This window comes from Salminus brasiliensis, chromosome 1, assembly GCF_030463535.1.
Source record: "Salminus brasiliensis chromosome 1, fSalBra1.hap2, whole genome shotgun sequence".
In the NCBI taxonomy this organism is placed as follows: domain Eukaryota; kingdom Metazoa; phylum Chordata; class Actinopteri; order Characiformes; family Bryconidae; genus Salminus; species Salminus brasiliensis.
Window position 1 is genome coordinate 25,188,593 of NC_132878.1, and position 16,360 is coordinate 25,204,952.

General features: G+C 39.8%; 1 protein-coding gene across 1 annotated transcript; it reads right to left on the reverse strand.

Moving 5' to 3' along the window:
• Positions 1 to 2,112: 2,112 nt before the first annotated feature.
• tmprss13b (transmembrane serine protease 13b) lies at positions 2,113 to 15,765 on the reverse strand. Its single transcript, XM_072694133.1, has 13 exons — positions 15,739 to 15,765; positions 8,828 to 9,014; positions 8,140 to 8,256; positions 7,876 to 7,992; positions 7,448 to 7,574; positions 6,829 to 6,924; positions 6,595 to 6,638; positions 6,322 to 6,481; positions 5,162 to 5,340; positions 4,232 to 4,330; positions 3,981 to 4,123; positions 2,473 to 2,628; positions 2,113 to 2,231 (listed from the first exon to the last, which is right to left on the reverse strand). The coding sequence occupies exons 1-13, from the start codon at positions 15,763 to 15,765 to the stop codon at positions 2,202 to 2,204; spliced, it is 1,482 nt and encodes a 493-aa protein (XP_072550234.1). The 3' UTR covers positions 2,113 to 2,201.
• Between the last annotated feature and the right edge of the window lie 595 nt (positions 15,766 to 16,360).

The window sequence follows — 16,360 nt, forward strand, 5'->3', positions numbered from 1 at the left end:
GTTTATAAATGCTTCCTCTCACAGTTGAATGTATGGAATATCTATGAGAAAAGAAGTTTCATAAACTGACTTGTTGCGATGGTGGCGTCACAGTACCAGTATGTGTTTGTAAAGGCACCTGTTTGTACACCTGTGACAATGGGACTGAATGAAACACCTAAACTCAACTATTAAGATGTGTGTCCGAATACTTTTGTCCATATGTGTGTGTGTGTGTGTGTGTGTGTGTGTGTGTGTGTGTGTTTGTGTGTGTGTGTGTGTGTGTGTATACACAGTGCATGGGGTGTTAGATAGGTTAAAACTCTAATGAGGGATTATAATTTCTTTCCACAAACCCAAATATGAAACAAATGTAATTGTTCTTTTTTCCCCTTCTAATGTGGGTTTTGCTTTATGCAGATCAAATTATTTACTTATATAAGAGACTAAGCAAGTCTGTGTTACTGTGTAACTCACTTTACCTGTCTGATCAGTGGCAATCAACCCCTACGCTGGTTACAACATACTTACAACTATCCCAAACATAAAATTTTTTAATCAGCATCCTAACCTGAAGTTACACTTAAGACAGCAATGTAAAACTACATACCTCCGCATTTTGGGAAAGGTCAGTCAAATCAATCAATAACCAGAACAAGCTTAATCAAATGTCGGTTGTCTCACACTCCGGCTAGTAAAGAGGGAAATGTCTCATTAAGCAGGGATTGTTACACGCCACACGCTACAAGACCTGATTTACCTGTAGGACTAGAATTTGCTTAGTAGATAACAATGGCATCACTCCAAACTTCCAACAGAGACAAGATTATTAAGAATAGATATGTGCAACAAAACACATATCCATTATATTCCTTCTATATTTCACAAAACTTACGTATCTTATATTTGTATATTGTAAAACGTGGGTTTAACATCAAGAGGAGAGGATCCTGCCATATGTGCACATGGATGTGACACCCCTGCATATTGTGTAAAAACAAATATGATGTACCATGAGTAAAGAATCTGAGGTTGAACCACTATGATGGCCTTTATTTCCGTTTCAAATCTGATCAGAATAAAAAAGTGTAATGACAATCATTACAACAATGACATAATCAATACAACTTTATTATAATTAGGCTTATTTATGCTTTCTGGTAGACAGTGATCTAATGGCCCAGTTGTTTTGCACACACTCTTAGAAAACCTTCTACAGCTCTGCACCAAACATAATGCTCAGTTCATCAAAGCGATGATTTTAGACGCTCAACAATAGATTTGTCCACTAGAAGTCACCTGTAAAGAAACGAATTCCTAAGAAGTAAATGGAGCATTAAAGCAGCTGTATGGAAGAATTGGAATTTCTTGCTCCTGGGCTCCCCCTACAGTCAAAAAGTGCAAATTGCGCATTGAGCCACCGCTATGGGAAATGCTTTTTACATTCATTTTACAAGCTGAGAGATACAGAACTGGTATCTGTAGAGTGTCAAGATTTTACACAAATATGCAGCGTTACACCGTTTTCACAAGTGTTATCCTGCCCGTTTGTGCAAAGTTTAAATTGTGGTTTCTGGCGTGCCAAGCCCAGAGCAGCAACGATAGCAATGCTACTCTCCTTATCACAAGTCAATGGAGAATCAACATGATTTTGAAACTATTATTTTAAGGTCAATATTCTACATAATGCTGCTTTACCTCTGGTCTACACACGTTTTTCAAAAGGAAATGAAGGGGGCAAGCCATTTTTCCCCAGACCCAATCTGTGGAGGCCTTGGAGGGACCAGGATGGGTCTGATGAAGGCTACCTCATAAGGTAGCCTTCATCAGACCCATCCTGGTATGCATGCTGGTGAATAAAATCAAGAGACTTCATTTGCTTATCATCTTCGACTAAAACGTTGACAACGAACGTAGCTTACTTTGACAAATCTCAGAGACGTCCATCAAGTGCATGTGAAAAGAAAATCATTGGAAATGATTTACTACAGACAATCATAGAGCCAACAAAAAACAACAAATAAAAAAAAAAATAAATAAACAAACAAACATATGATTTTCCACATTTAGAGTGAAAACGAGTGCAATTGAACTGCACAGATGCATGGACTTGATTTTGTGAAAGGCAGCAGGAACCAAATCAGGACAAAAAGATGGTAAAAGTAATTAGTTGCGATGCTGGCCAGGGCCTGTGCTTCCGTCAAACGGGTTGTGAAGTACATTCAGAGTGTTGCGTGGTCAGGGCTCTCTTGCTGAAAGACAGATACAGAGAGACGAAAAAGCAAAGAGAAAAGAGTAAGCCGTTAAACAGTATTTAGTGATAAACTGAAATAACTACAGTTTGAGGGAGGATCAATACTGAAGGTCCTCCACCTTCCAATCTAACATTCCATGAATTTCCATAAAGATGTGATTTTAAGCACAAAAAAGCTGGTGATTTTATATGACCATTTTCCAGCCTTTCTTATCCTTTCTTAAAGTGTGTGTATTCACCTCCATCTTGCTGTGTATCCACGTTAGCAGGCTGTGTATGTTGCTGTAAACACCCGGGTTGTTCTCTCGGCCGCAGCCCACACCCCAGCTGGTCACTCCGGTAAGATACCAGCGTCCATCATTCTCCTGGCACACCAACGGACCCCCACTGTCCCCCTGCAGAGGAAGAGAGAGTATGCTTATTCATTGGTTTCTGGCAAATTAACCTAAAGTAGACAGAAACATGGACTAAAGGGCTGCTACAGTTGTTGTTAGCTATGTGACATGCAAGCCATTGTTTCATGATAATGTGTCACGGTGTCAGAAACCACATAAACAAGTATTACTGAACAAAGCGCCATGCTAACTGGATGCTAATGAAGCTTCCCTTAACTGTTAGTGTCACTGTTGTGCTGCGAAAGGACCACCACCCAAATGACATCTGGAGAAGAGTAAAGGGTATGTCTAATTGTAGACCTTGTTGTCAGCAAATTAAGAGTTCAATCGTAGATAGATGATGCCCTGCACAAACTGTACAAGCCAGGTTGACCTGACGTACCAAATGGAGTGGTTATCAAGGGAGTTGTCTAGTCAAGGAGTGGGATGATGTTATTCTACTATAATATGTAAAAGATCATGGACACCATTGTGATCTGCAGTGTTTGATAAAGTATTGCAGGAGGTTTTTAAAAGCGTTATATACTGCTTTTTGTTTAAAAACCAGGCTTGCGGTAATATGCAGTATGTGGTAGCCCTTAGAGCTTCAAGTATGGCCCTGGGTGTCTGAATGTCAGAGTTGACTGCTGTCTTCAAACGCAGAATGAGGCCTCACCTCTTCCAAGAGTACTTAGGCAGAGTGTAGTGTATGTATCCATACTGTATGTAGTAGTATATAAGCTTATAGAAAGCCTTTGGATCCCAGCCTATACAAACTAGCTAAGGGTATTTTCTGAGTAAACAGTCTGCAGCTGTAATGCAATTCCCCTTTTAAACCACAGGATGGCAGAAACTACCCTCTCTTATTATGGTTCCTGTTTGCAGTGCTGTCTGCGTTTTTTCCTTACATTGGAGGTACATTGGAGGTTCCATGACAACAAATAATGTGACTGTGGCCTCTTGAGTTGAAAGACGTTCATAAATCCGTATTCAGTTACAGTTAACCCTTCATACATCGCTTTATCAGCCTCCCTTTAGAATGTCTGTCAACAATAAACAGAGCAAAGAAGCACCACTGTTTATCAGATGTTATTTGTGTGGTGGTCTATTCTCAGCACAGCAGTGATAGTGGCATGGTAGTAATCATTGGTAGTGGGTGTGGTTCAGGTACGAGTGTGTCAGGCACAGTGGTATTGCTGGGGGTTTTACACACTCCACAGTGGGTCCACTGAGTAAGAGAGGGCCTCTGTGGTCTGAAACTGACCATTAATAAAAGTCTCAACAGATGAGCAACAGTCTCTAACTGCACACCAGCAAATGGGAGCTAGGAAGAAGGGGTTTCTAATAAAGTGGCCAGTAAGTGTGTGTGTCACCTGGCAGGAGTCTCTCCCCCCGTTTAGATCTCCCGCACACAGCATGTTCTGCGTGATCTGCCCGTTATAGATCTCAGCTCTGTTACACACTGAAGAGTCGATTATATCTACTGCCACCTCCATCAGCTTACTAGAACCAAAGCCTGAAGACACACACACACACACACAGGCATGTTACGCAAAGAGACTGCGCTGTCATTTCACATTGACTGTCTCTCTTGCTAAGATTGTGAGCAAAAAGACACACAAACCTGCTCCTTCAGTCATGGTGCCAAAGCCAGATGTCCAGCACTGTGTATCTGTGGGGACAGTCTTGTCGAACGTGGGAAGACAGACAGGCTGGACTGTACCTGCATTAGACACACAATCAGCACCAAAAGCATTCTACACACATCACTCACAACTGAAGTGGTGTTTTATTTGTTGTGTACTAAAATACTCTCCATTTAATAGCAGTGACATGTTTCATTGACACACAGTGGGATCCAAAAGGCTGCGAGCACCAGAGAGAATTTTGCATTCTTTTCCACCACAGATTAGAGTATTAGCATAGTGCTAAGTAGAATCTGTGAAAATTTAATATTTTGGAATTTCTTGGTATTTGGTGGTCTGTCCCATCACCAAATACCTTTTGCTTCACTAATAGCATGCACTCGAGCTGCATGAAGTCCACACATTCATGTAAAAGGCTCTGAAGAGCAGATCAGACCGACCTGAGAGTCTTCTAGACAAGTAGAAGTTATGGGGCCCAGTGTAATATTTTTAATGGGGGCCAAAATATTTGGTGTGGAGTAAAAGTGAATTACACTCCCCACCTGTAGGGGGAGCCTAGGAGCTGAAATGTCAAATATTTACCTAAATTGGAAAATGTATGTAGAAACAGTGAAACAATCAGCTTGGGTTGGTCTAATCTATTCAACAGAGGTTCTTACACAAATCAGCAGAGTCCATGCAGGTCAAGTGAACACTGTCAATAATGCAAAAGTGAGACACACCACCAAATAAGACTTTTCACTTTTTACTCAAACTGCAGTGCTGATCATATCAATTGTAACAAAATAAAACATGAGATTAGAATAGAAAGCAAATCAGAAGCATTTTGAAATTGGATCCCATTGTGTTTATTTCTAGCATGCATATTAAATAATTGTGTGGGTGTGTGTGGGTGTGATGATACTGACTGGAAAGGCTGACAGGTTGGCTGAGTTTAAGCAGGGCGATGTCGAAGTCATTGGTTTGGGAGTTGTACTGTTCATGCAGCATGATCTGTGCCACAGAGTATGGCTGGGGCAGCATGTATTGCGACTCCACACCCAAATAAACTTGCCAGTTCTTTGGTAACTGCCAAGAGGAGGAGTCTCTGAGGAGGCCAAAAGATGACAGGGTTGACTCTATTCTATCTATACATTCAAACCATTATTTTATACACTAAGCATCAGCTAATCATAGATAGTCAGTTCATCCACTTATCCACCCATCCATTTAACAGTCCACTCATACATTGGTCTGTCTGTACATCCATAAATCATCTTTCTTCCCATCCATTCAAGCTTCCACTAATCTGTCCATCCATTCCTTCATTCATCCACTCAGACCCATGTATTATCCACCCATTAATCTATCCATTAATCTACCTGTCTTTTGGTCTGTTCATATATTCATAAAACTATCCCTCCTTTTATTCCTCCAAGCATCTACCTATCTGTCCATCCACTCATCCACCCATCAATCTATCCATCAGTTCACCCATCTTTTGTTCTCTCCATATATGCATAAAACCATCCATCCTTTCATTCAAACAGGCATCTACCTATATATCCAACAATTTATCTTTCTATCCATTCATTTACATTTACATTTACAGTATTCAGCTGACGCTCTTATATAGAGTGACTTACAAGTTTACTCGTATTACAGAGGTGGACCAGTGTAGTGTTAGGAGTCTTGCCCAAGGACTCTTATTGGTGTAGGGCAGCATAGGAACAAGGAATTGAACCCAAGACTCCCACATGGTGTGGTAGCTCACTGGCAGATAGTGGTGTTAACTGTTGCACCACACCAACCACTTATGTAACAATTCATATTTCAACCTATCTATCCAATCCCTAATTGTTTCATACATTGACCCAGCCATCCATCCATCTGTTCCTCCAATGTTTTCTCCATACATTTATAAAAGTATTCATCCTTTCATTCCTCCAAGCATCTAGCTGTCCATCCAACCATCCATCTATCTACCCCTGTACATCCAACAAACCATACATTAATTCCATACATCCATCCAACAATCTGTCTGTCCACTCATCATGGACACCTTTCTGTCCAACACTCTGGCTCATACTTGGGGAAGCAGTGTGCAGCAGTCAGTATGAAGTCCTGGCCCACCAGAGATCCTCCGCAGGTGTGGGAGCCCATGAAATGCAGGCTTGCCTGCCACGGCCACTGACCCAAACCTGCCACATTGCCCCCTATAATCCTAGAGGAGAGTGGATGCCCACAATCTGAACAGAGAAGATGGGAGAAGGAAATAACAAAATAAAAAGATTTGTCAACCTATGTATTTGTAAGCACTCCATACACCTTTTATTGTTTGTAAAGTAGATGAATTCCTCACTACTGCACTGAAGAGATGTTGTCGTCTGACCAGGACATGATGAACTGCAAAAAACACAATGGTAACATTAACAGAATGCTGTGATAAGATTAATAGTTTAATCCAGTGGTCTACTAGACATTTTTGGTAGTGGTGCATTTTGCCTTTCTAGTTTCACCTATACCTAACTTACCTTTGTACATATTTGTAAATGTCTGAAATGGCTTCAGCTGGTCTTATGTTTAAAGTTCTTACCTGACTTTGAGTCTTCCCTGAATGTAGTCTGCAGTCTGACTGCCCACGGAGAGAAATGACTGTGAGGTTGACGGCAGGGAGGAATACTGGTAACTTCTGTAGAAACACACAAACACATACAGCTTTAAGTCTCCAGTTATGCGTTACACTGAAGGTTTTTTTTAATTTACCCAAAGATTTTTTTAATGCCAGGCTTTAGGTCATTCCTAAAGCCTCAGCTTGCAAATTCTGGGTCATTGTCTTGTTGCAGAACCCAGTCTCTTCAGGTTTGGCTGCCTGACTGACTGTGTCATACTGACACATACTGACGTCCATAATGTGCTGATATTTAGTGGAATACATTCTTCCTTTCACTCATACAGTGCTGTCTGTGCATGTGACTGCTGTACAATCCTACATCACAATAGATTCATCCCCTAGCCTAACAGTTGGCAAGGACTGCTCTTTTTCTTCAAACATATTTTGAATGATTTATAGTCAAAGACATTCTTCTTTCTACTGTATTAGTCCCATGTTCAAGTGAATGAATTGTACACAGGGAACAAAAGGGAACAAAATCAGTGTTTCTAATCTCTGTGTATGTGTGTGAAAACCTAGTGTACGAAAACCTGTAACTCACCCTCTGAAGCCAAGCTGCTGGCAAGTTTGATCTGCCAGGCTCTTACTCCATCCCACGGAGCAGACAGGAAGAAAGTTGCCAGAGTTAGAAGTCATGACCTGAAGTTCATTCTGTGATCCAAACCTTACTGCAGAGCCGAGCAGAGCAGAGAGCAGAGGTCAATCAGTGCACTCCCTACGCTTCTACATTCTACACCTGCCCCATTTCAATGGATCAGGAACTGGACCAGTGCCAGAGGAGAGACATGTAAGTAATTAGTACAAGATAAGAGTATCTGTATTCATGTGACAGATTACAGTAATGAGAAATTTTACTGGCTGTTGTGGAGAATTATGCACTGTAAGAATACACTGAGGAAAAATATACTATAGATTGTATAATAGATTATAGCACTGTTTATTGGTTGTTGTGTTTTCATGGACACTGACCGCAGATCGACTCGTCACTACCCCTCTTGCAGTCAGTGTGTCCGTCACAGACAACAGCTGAGGACGGGCAACTGTCCACCCCCGAGCCCATGAACACCAGTGATGCCCCATACTTCACTAAACAAAGATCACATTAGATAGGTTAGATACAAACACAATAAGTCAGTCTGAACAGAGTCTGAGAGTCTGAGTGTTTAAACCACAATAATCTAAATGATGATGTCTATGAGAGAGTACATAGAGATCTACATAACATAAACTCACATCCCAGCCAGATGGCAATTCCAATGAGAACTAACAGAAGGGCGGAGCCTCCTGAGCCTCTATAGCAACAAGCTCTTTTGTTCCGTGTCACCACTAGCCTGGTCTGGGGCGCGTCTGCTGAAGGGAACAGAGTATACATTGAGATATGAATACAGTCACATACATAAGATCTGCTTTTTGATACCTTTAATATATGTACATTAATACAGCATTGATATTGTCATGTTTATGTATATTGTACATTGTAGCGCATTTTTACATTTCTATGTATCCGTAATGCAAAATACTTTGAATGCTCTTAAAATAATAATAAAGGTGAGAGTGGAGGCTTCCAAGTGGCACTGCTGTCTAAGTGTTTATTACAGGATTGGACACATTTCAGTAAAGGCCTTTTGATGATGCTTTTAAACTGTACTGGTCTTGCATTAAACAGCAAAATATATTCAAAATATCTTTCAGGGGTGTCATACTAATGCTTCTTAGAGCATTCACGCAAAAATAATCTCAACCTAATCCCACACCTGACCCCCATTACCAATCTAAACTCTACTACACTAAGCTAAGATGGTAAACCGATGGGCTTTGCTTCACAATTAATAGCCTTCACATCATTCTGTTAATTATCTGCAGTGAACGTTTCACACTAAAACATTCTATTGAAAGTGTGTATGTATAGTGTGTGTAGTACCTGGCTCAACTCTGTGTGTGGTAGCTATAACAGGCAGAGTCTGAGACGTAGGTATTTGGGGTAGAGGGTGGTTGATGTAGTAGGGGATGGTGGGCGGGGCACTGGTCAGCAGCTGGCTGCCCACATATGGAGGTGGAGGTTCATTTGGCTTGACCACAGAATAATATGAAGGAGGGTTTTCATCACACTAAAAGGAACAAAACACATTTTAAACATTTTTAAATGGCATTTCTATACCTTCTGTGTTCTTCAATACAATGAGGACAACTTGTTATCCTCCTTTATGCAAGGTGTTCATTTTTCTGCCATAGGAAGCTAAGAGAGCTCTAAACACTTATATATTTCATAGATTTTAGAAAGAAGTTATTAACATTTATTTAATAGCATGCACTTAATAAACCATTATTTATAATAATAACATATGGTACCTATCCAAGACAGTTTTGCCAAGACAAAACTGCAAAAGCTTACAAAACCTTATTTTGGTAGTTTTTATTAGTTTGTGTGGTTTGATAATGGTAGTTGTGTTTCATGTTTCATACAGGCCAATAGAAATGCATCAAAGCGAGCTCGCTTGGCTGCGTCACAGAGAAAAATTCTACAGATAATTTTCCATTTGGTATTTCAAGGTTGTAACCTTTTTGCTTCCAAACGAATGAACAGCACTGTATAACAGCTGTAAGAGTAGCACTGCACTACAGAGTTCAAGTATAACCGAGTCTGAATACTACAAATGTAATTATTCTAAAAATATAATTTTTATATAGCTCTCAGAATAATTAGACTCATTAGCCAAGAAACACTTAAAGGTTCCCCACTGATCAAATAGAATATACAGTAATTCTGTTACAAATATATTTATAAAGTGCTAGAATAGTACTGAGGGGAATGAAACCTACACTCCATCTACTCCAGCCCTGACCACCTGATAACCACTCACATGGTCTTGCTCTCAGATTAATCATAGTTCCTCTATCTAACGAGTTATTCTACTGCTCTTGTTCTTCTCAATCTGAGGGAGTTTCCTGTCATGTTTACCACAGGCTTGCTCAAAAGAAGCTCGAACCCAGATCTCTGTACAGTTGCCTTGTGATAACACTGGTTGTAAAAAGCGATAAATGAATATAGTTCAATTGAAAGAACTAACGTGTTGAAAGAGGATATTGAGTGTTTGTGTGTGCGAAATGTTGTCAGTTTGAATCTGCCTTATGTCATGTTTCATTGAACCAAGACAATGTGTTCCTGTCCTGACATTAGCGTGTGTATGTCTGTGGTTAAACAAGTCCAGCCTTGATTTGGAAATAAACAAGCATTTATCGCACTTGACACACTGTGTGTGTGTGTGTGTAAGTTAATGGTGACAATGCAGTTAGGTGTACGTATACACACCCCAACGTCAATACTGACAAAATATGTTCTCTGTCATAATGGAAAACCTGTGTTCACCTGTGACAGCATTCAGCCATAAGATCAGATTAATGGTTCACTTGTCTAAAACAATGCACAGAATTTTTTAGCTATGCTAATGTTCTTCAGTCCATAGTTATAGGTGACGGTTTGTCATACAGTGCCAGAAACTACATAAGCAAGGCTATTCGAGATTACTGAACAGCTCCACATGGTTTGTGGTGAGTGTGTGATGATTAATGATGAAGTTCACGCCACAATTCTAGCCCTGATTTTTCACCAAAAGATCAAAAGATTGCCCCAGATCAGAGGCAAATCTTCAAGTTTATCCTGCTGTTGTTGAAGTACCTGTCTCCACTGTCCAGGGAAGGCCTTCTAATAGATTTTGAAGCATTGCTGGGAGGATTTGACTGCATTCAGTGACAGAAGCAGTGAAGTCAGGATGAGGTTGGATGATAACCACCCCACCTCATTTCTAAATCCTCAGCTCATCCCAAAAGTTTTAGATGAAGCACCTTAATCCACACCTAGCATTAGACATGGTGACAATAGGTTCATGTTCATCTACTCCAGAGAGTCATATTCTTTCGGCAGTACTTTTCTACAGTAACTAGACAAGCTGTGTATGTGCATTTGCACATCTGTGTCAGCAATGGGTGCACCTTAAAGTGGCTGAATGCATTCATTAGAAGGGATTTCCACAAACTTTTTGACCTATAGTGTATCTTGATCTCCAAAAAAGGGGAGGCTAAATCTAGTAGTGTAAATAGTGGTGTGAGAGAGGTAAAACCTGCAAACATCAACAAGCAGGGCTACAAAAACAAAAAAACAGTGCTCAGCTTTCATGTGTTTTGCACATGGTGTCGCATCACTTCCTGTGTCAGTTCTCAGGTGTGTTTTTGTGCTAAAATGAAGTGAAACATCTTGTCACCTGTGACCCCCTTACATTAATCAGTCATGTAGGGTGTATTGCCAGGTTCACACTACACAATTTTAGCCCTGATTTTCCAGTTGCCAGCTGTTTTTGGGAGATCGTCAATAAAGACCTCATGTAGTAGGCAAACTGGGGTTTGATTGGCACTGGCTCGGCAAGCTCGATCAGATTAATCAGTCCATAGTTAGGTGACGGTTTATCATACAGTGCCAGAAACTACATAAGCAAGGCTATTCGAGATTACTGAACAGCTCCACATGGTTTGTGGTGAGTGTGTAATGATTAATGATGAAGTTCACGCTACAGTTCTACCCCTTTTTTTTAACCAAAAGCCCCAGATCAGAGGCAAATCTTCAAGTTTATCCTGCTTATCCGTCTGCACTGTCCAGGGAAGGCCTTCTAATAGATTTTGAAGCATTGCTGGGCTGCTATGTGTAAATCACTAAAAGAGGCAATCTGAGAGCTCACAGAGTGATCGCCGATGCCTCGCAAGCCCCCAACATATACAAAGCAGGTTCACTTTCTGGAACTGTCGTTGACTCAAAATCCAGTAGTGTGAAAGTGTGGTGACTAGAAGTGTTGTGACTAGCTATAGCAAATGGGAGCGCAAGACACAGGGTGAGGAGAAAGCTGAGAATGGAGGTTATCCATATTTTTTCCCTTTTCTTCTGCAAATCACCGAACAAACAACTTGTATCGCTCATCCTTTACTGACATTTATTTTGGAACGTAGAAAAAAAACAAGTCTCCCTCTGTTGGCCTCACAGGTCACAGGTGCTCCAATTTGCAAGGGCTAAGCTCCACTCTTTAAATGAGGTTCATCTGCAGCACACAGGTGCTGTTGATGATTGGACTGATTAGGACTCCTCCTAAGCACTGTCAGCCTACCAGGCTTTGATATATTTGTGGTGTTTTGTTGGTTTTATGGTTTTGACCCTCTGCTTTGTACTGTTACCTGGAACTTATTTCCTTACCTTTGCCTGCCCTGACAATGAGTATTGCTTTAGCCCTAAAAATGTTCATCTGCACACGTAGCCTGCCTCAACCCATATGTTACAGCACTGCAGGTCTTGCATGTGTTTTTGGAGAGCAGACAGACTCGTTGTGTGCATCAATCTCATGACTTTGAAAGTCAGGTAGTGCGTATATGACGCTAGGCAAGCAGTTAGAACAATTGGTGCATAAGCTTACATTATTTGTTGGCTACATTACACTTATAGCTCCAGTTCAAGCTCAAGTAGCTAAAGAGGCAGGCTACATTTGAGTATACTGTTGTGAAGATTATTACTGTTAGGATCAAACTTTACAGATGAAAGCACAAAAAGGAACTCTAGGAGGAACCTGGAGGGTAACAATACATTGAATGGCATTGCATTGTTCAATACAAGCCCTTTAATTCAAAACACAGACATCAAACAACACATTCAATCAGACTAGAGTAAATAATGTCTCCACTTGAATTGATTATGAATGATTGAAGTACATGAAGTATAATAATCATAAGCAAACAATAAAGGATCACCACTCTGAAAAAAAAAATTATCTGCTATCCGACCCACGCAACTGTTCATGTATATCAGTGTTGGGTTTGTGTTTATGAAGTAGAGGTTTGTTGGTAGGAATGTGCCTTTATAACTTTCACATTAGGCACTGAAGAAGTAGAGAAGAATCAGAAGAACATATACAAGTTATTTGCAGGTCTAGTTCCTCCTCTGGTCTTGCGGGTAAAGCAGTGAAATACAACAATGACAACAATACACTAAACTACAAAAGCATGCCTTGGCTTATAATCATGTAGTGATTATAATGGGGATGGCTACTGCTGATCCTCATCATCAGTCATTTTTCATGTTTTATGGTAGCAAAATATACAGTATCCATGAAATATATGTGAAGTTAATGACATTAATAGTCTTGTTACAAAGTCAGCTGTCAGTGGGAGGGATATATTAGGTAGCAAGGGCACAGTCAGCTCTAGATGTTGATGTGCTGGAAGGCGGTTTTAAAATTATGTCTGGTTGGTGTACGACACGAATACCTTTTTGCTAAAATCATAAAAGAATATGACTAATAGCTATCTAAAATGGAAACACTTGACATAAACAGATATTCAGCCATCCATAAATTGGAAAACACACATTGCCAGAGCTTGAATAATCACTGAAAAAGTCACATATCTAGAATGAGTAGTTTTCAGAAAGAGCCATATCTGATGAGTGACCCTTTAATACAATGTATATGGGTTCTGGATCAATTTCAGGGTTCTTCCTAGAACCTTAAGATATATGGGGAATTGTTAACATTTATTTAAGGAACCCAATTTGGTTCTTCCAGCACTAATTTTAAGGCAAAAAGGGGCTGTGTCCACTTAATGTGTTGTAATTTATCACTTCATAACTATGTGCATTGCACCCACACCAACTCAGTTGTCTCTTCAAATGATTTGTGTAAAATGGACAAGAATTCATGAAAGAACAACTTATTAAAATTTATTTATGTTGACCCAAAGAAAAGTTTATTCCAAAACAGGACAAATAAAAAAATCCAACAGTTTACTCCATCAAGGAATGAATTTTAAATTGAAGTAGCAAAGTCAATGACTATGTTCACATTACAAGCTTCATTAATCAGTTCTGATATTTGATCTAAGACCAAATATGAGAGGCTATATTTAGACTGGAGGCAAATTAAATTTGTTTCTCAAATCAGATCTGGTGAGATGACTGTCCACACTGTTATTTGCAAGTAATCAGATTGAAAAGTGTGTGTCCAGATATCAACAAACCTGTCTGCATGTGTTGCTATGGTAAAGACATTGAGACTTTGAGCAGAAGCAGGAGAGATGGAGGTCGCTCTTGGTTTGACATGGTTGTTGTTTGTCGCACTGTGAGTGATGCAAAATAGACTTTGAATGGCCAGAGCATCCTGTATAAATCCGTTTATAATCACATTCAAACCACTTCCTAATGTGGTTTGGATCCGATTTGCAAAAAATCTAAATTCATGTGCTTCTTGGCTGTCCAGACTATCCAAAATCAATCTGGATACAATCCAGATTTGCCAAAAATCTGCTATTTGGGCTAGCAGTCTAAACATAGCCAAAGTGACTCAAATCTGATTTGAAAAAATCAGATGTCCACATAGTCTTGGAAAAAAACAGATTTGTATCAAATCAGATTTGAGTCACTTTAGCCTGATAATGTGATTTGAAAAAAAAAAAAATCAGATTTTGTCTGAGTCAGTATGGCTATGTTCAGACTGCAGGCAAATCAGATTTTAAAAGAAAAATCACATTATCAGGCTAAAGTGATTCAAAACTGATACCGACTGATGCTGACTATGTTCAGACTGCAGGCAAATCAAACTGTTATTAATAACAGTGATCAGATTTGTGTGTCCAGACATCACAAACCTTTCTGCATGGGTTGCTGTGGCAATGACGTGGTTCTTGTTTGTTGTGTGGTGGGTGACACAAAAGACACTTTGAAATCCGGCCAGAGCAACCAGAGTGAGACACATCTGTACAAATCGAATTGTAATTGCATTTCAAACCACCTCCTAATGTGGTTTGGATTTGATTTGAAAACCTAATTATATATGATATAAAAATCTGATTATATGTGTTTCATAGCTGTACAGACTATCACAAATCAATCTGGATTCAATCTAGATATGCCAATTGATATGCCAACATTGAATTTTGTCTGTCAGTCTGAACATGACAGAATGGAAATGTGTACCCTAACTGAATTAACACAATCATTTATTTCACCAAGTTCAACTTTCAGACCTTCACCTTCAGCTGTTTTTATTTATTTAACAAAGAAGAATTCCCATTCAGATGCAGCAACAGAGCCACGCTCGTCATTAAACTATACTTGCCAAACAGAGGTGTTAAAACCAACACAGCTGAAATATTGAATTACTGTTAATAGCTGTCTTACTAGTTAAAAATGTTAAAAAATATACAAATGTAAAAACCTTAAGGTTCAATGATACGTCATACAGTGTGCTAACGCTTCAACTGCTGTCAGAATGCCTGTTGTGAAGTGTTGATTTTTATGTGACTGTCTGCATCTTTGTGTGCATTTAATTGGGAATTCCACTAATGTCTGCATAATTCATTAATGCTTAAGGGTTTGTTATGTAGAAATTTAGGTGACAGGAACCAAGGGTTGCCATGACTACAACACAACTATAGCCACCACCACTGCGAACAATTCTGACTTCTGATTCTGAGCAGAGCGTTTCACCCCAAACCTAATGTAGAAAAATGGGTGGAATTCCCCTTTAAGGAGAATACATTTGTGTACAGCAATATTCTGTTTTAATCATCTGGTCTCTATATTATGCAAAGCTGTGTTCTGATCTCACAGTCTGTGCCGACACAAAATGAATGTCAACTCTGGTTATCATGTCAGTTTTGAGTCTATAGGCTTTCTGTTCTCACAGCGCAGGCATTTGACCTGTATCCAATTCTTTAAGTCTCAACCACAGAGCAATTAGACTTCCATTTACAGTGTGTATTCACCACCCAGACAGCAATAATATAATAAAGAGTGAGGCGTACCTGTATGTTGGCCTGTGTGTTCTCCATCCCAGACTATGGTGAATAGACTGAAAAGCTGGAGTCAGAACGTGCAGAATGTTAACTGTTCTCTCTCGCTCTCTCAGTCTTTCAGTTTCCTCCCAAAGTCACCCGTTCTGGTTATCATTAGAGTAAACCCGCAGCCAGCTTCCCTAATAACCCTCGTCACCTGGCCCTCTCTCTCGGTCATGATCTTTCTTGTTCAACTGGTTTAACAGCCACCACTTAGCGACAGCATTTGCTTTACTGTGCAAAAATAACACTTCATGTGCACGTCCACACACTGTCACTGAAGGGTGATATTGAGTAAATTTCATATGTGGAGGTCTCATTTACAAACATGGCTCTCAAGATGCATTTGTTGTTGAGGAATCACAGCCACAATTGGTTCTTCTAGTACACACTTTAATTTTCCTTATATTTAAAGTTATTAACTTGGAAATGTGTATGTCTTGAATTGTTCCTATCAAGCCAGGGTTACAGCGATATCTGTGGCAATTTATGCTTTTTTATCACAAATGTGCATTGCATCTAGTCTCTAGTATCAGTGTATCAATAAAAGAACATTTCAGTGAAATCTATTTATTTTAATCCAAAGAAACTG

Bases quoted from the DNA above. Each gene is read 5' to 3' on its own strand.
- tmprss13b (XM_072694133.1), bottom strand. From the start codon at position 15,765: ATGGAGAACACACAGGCCAACATACAG. The intron at 8,257-8,827 runs GTACTACACACA...TGTTCCCTTCAG, and splicing joins CACACACAGAGTTGAGCCAG to CAGACGCGCCCCAGACCAGG. The intron at 6,482-6,594 runs GTGAGGAATTCA...TTCTCTGTTCAG, and splicing joins AACATCTCTTCAGTGCAGTA to ATTGTGGGCATCCACTCTCC.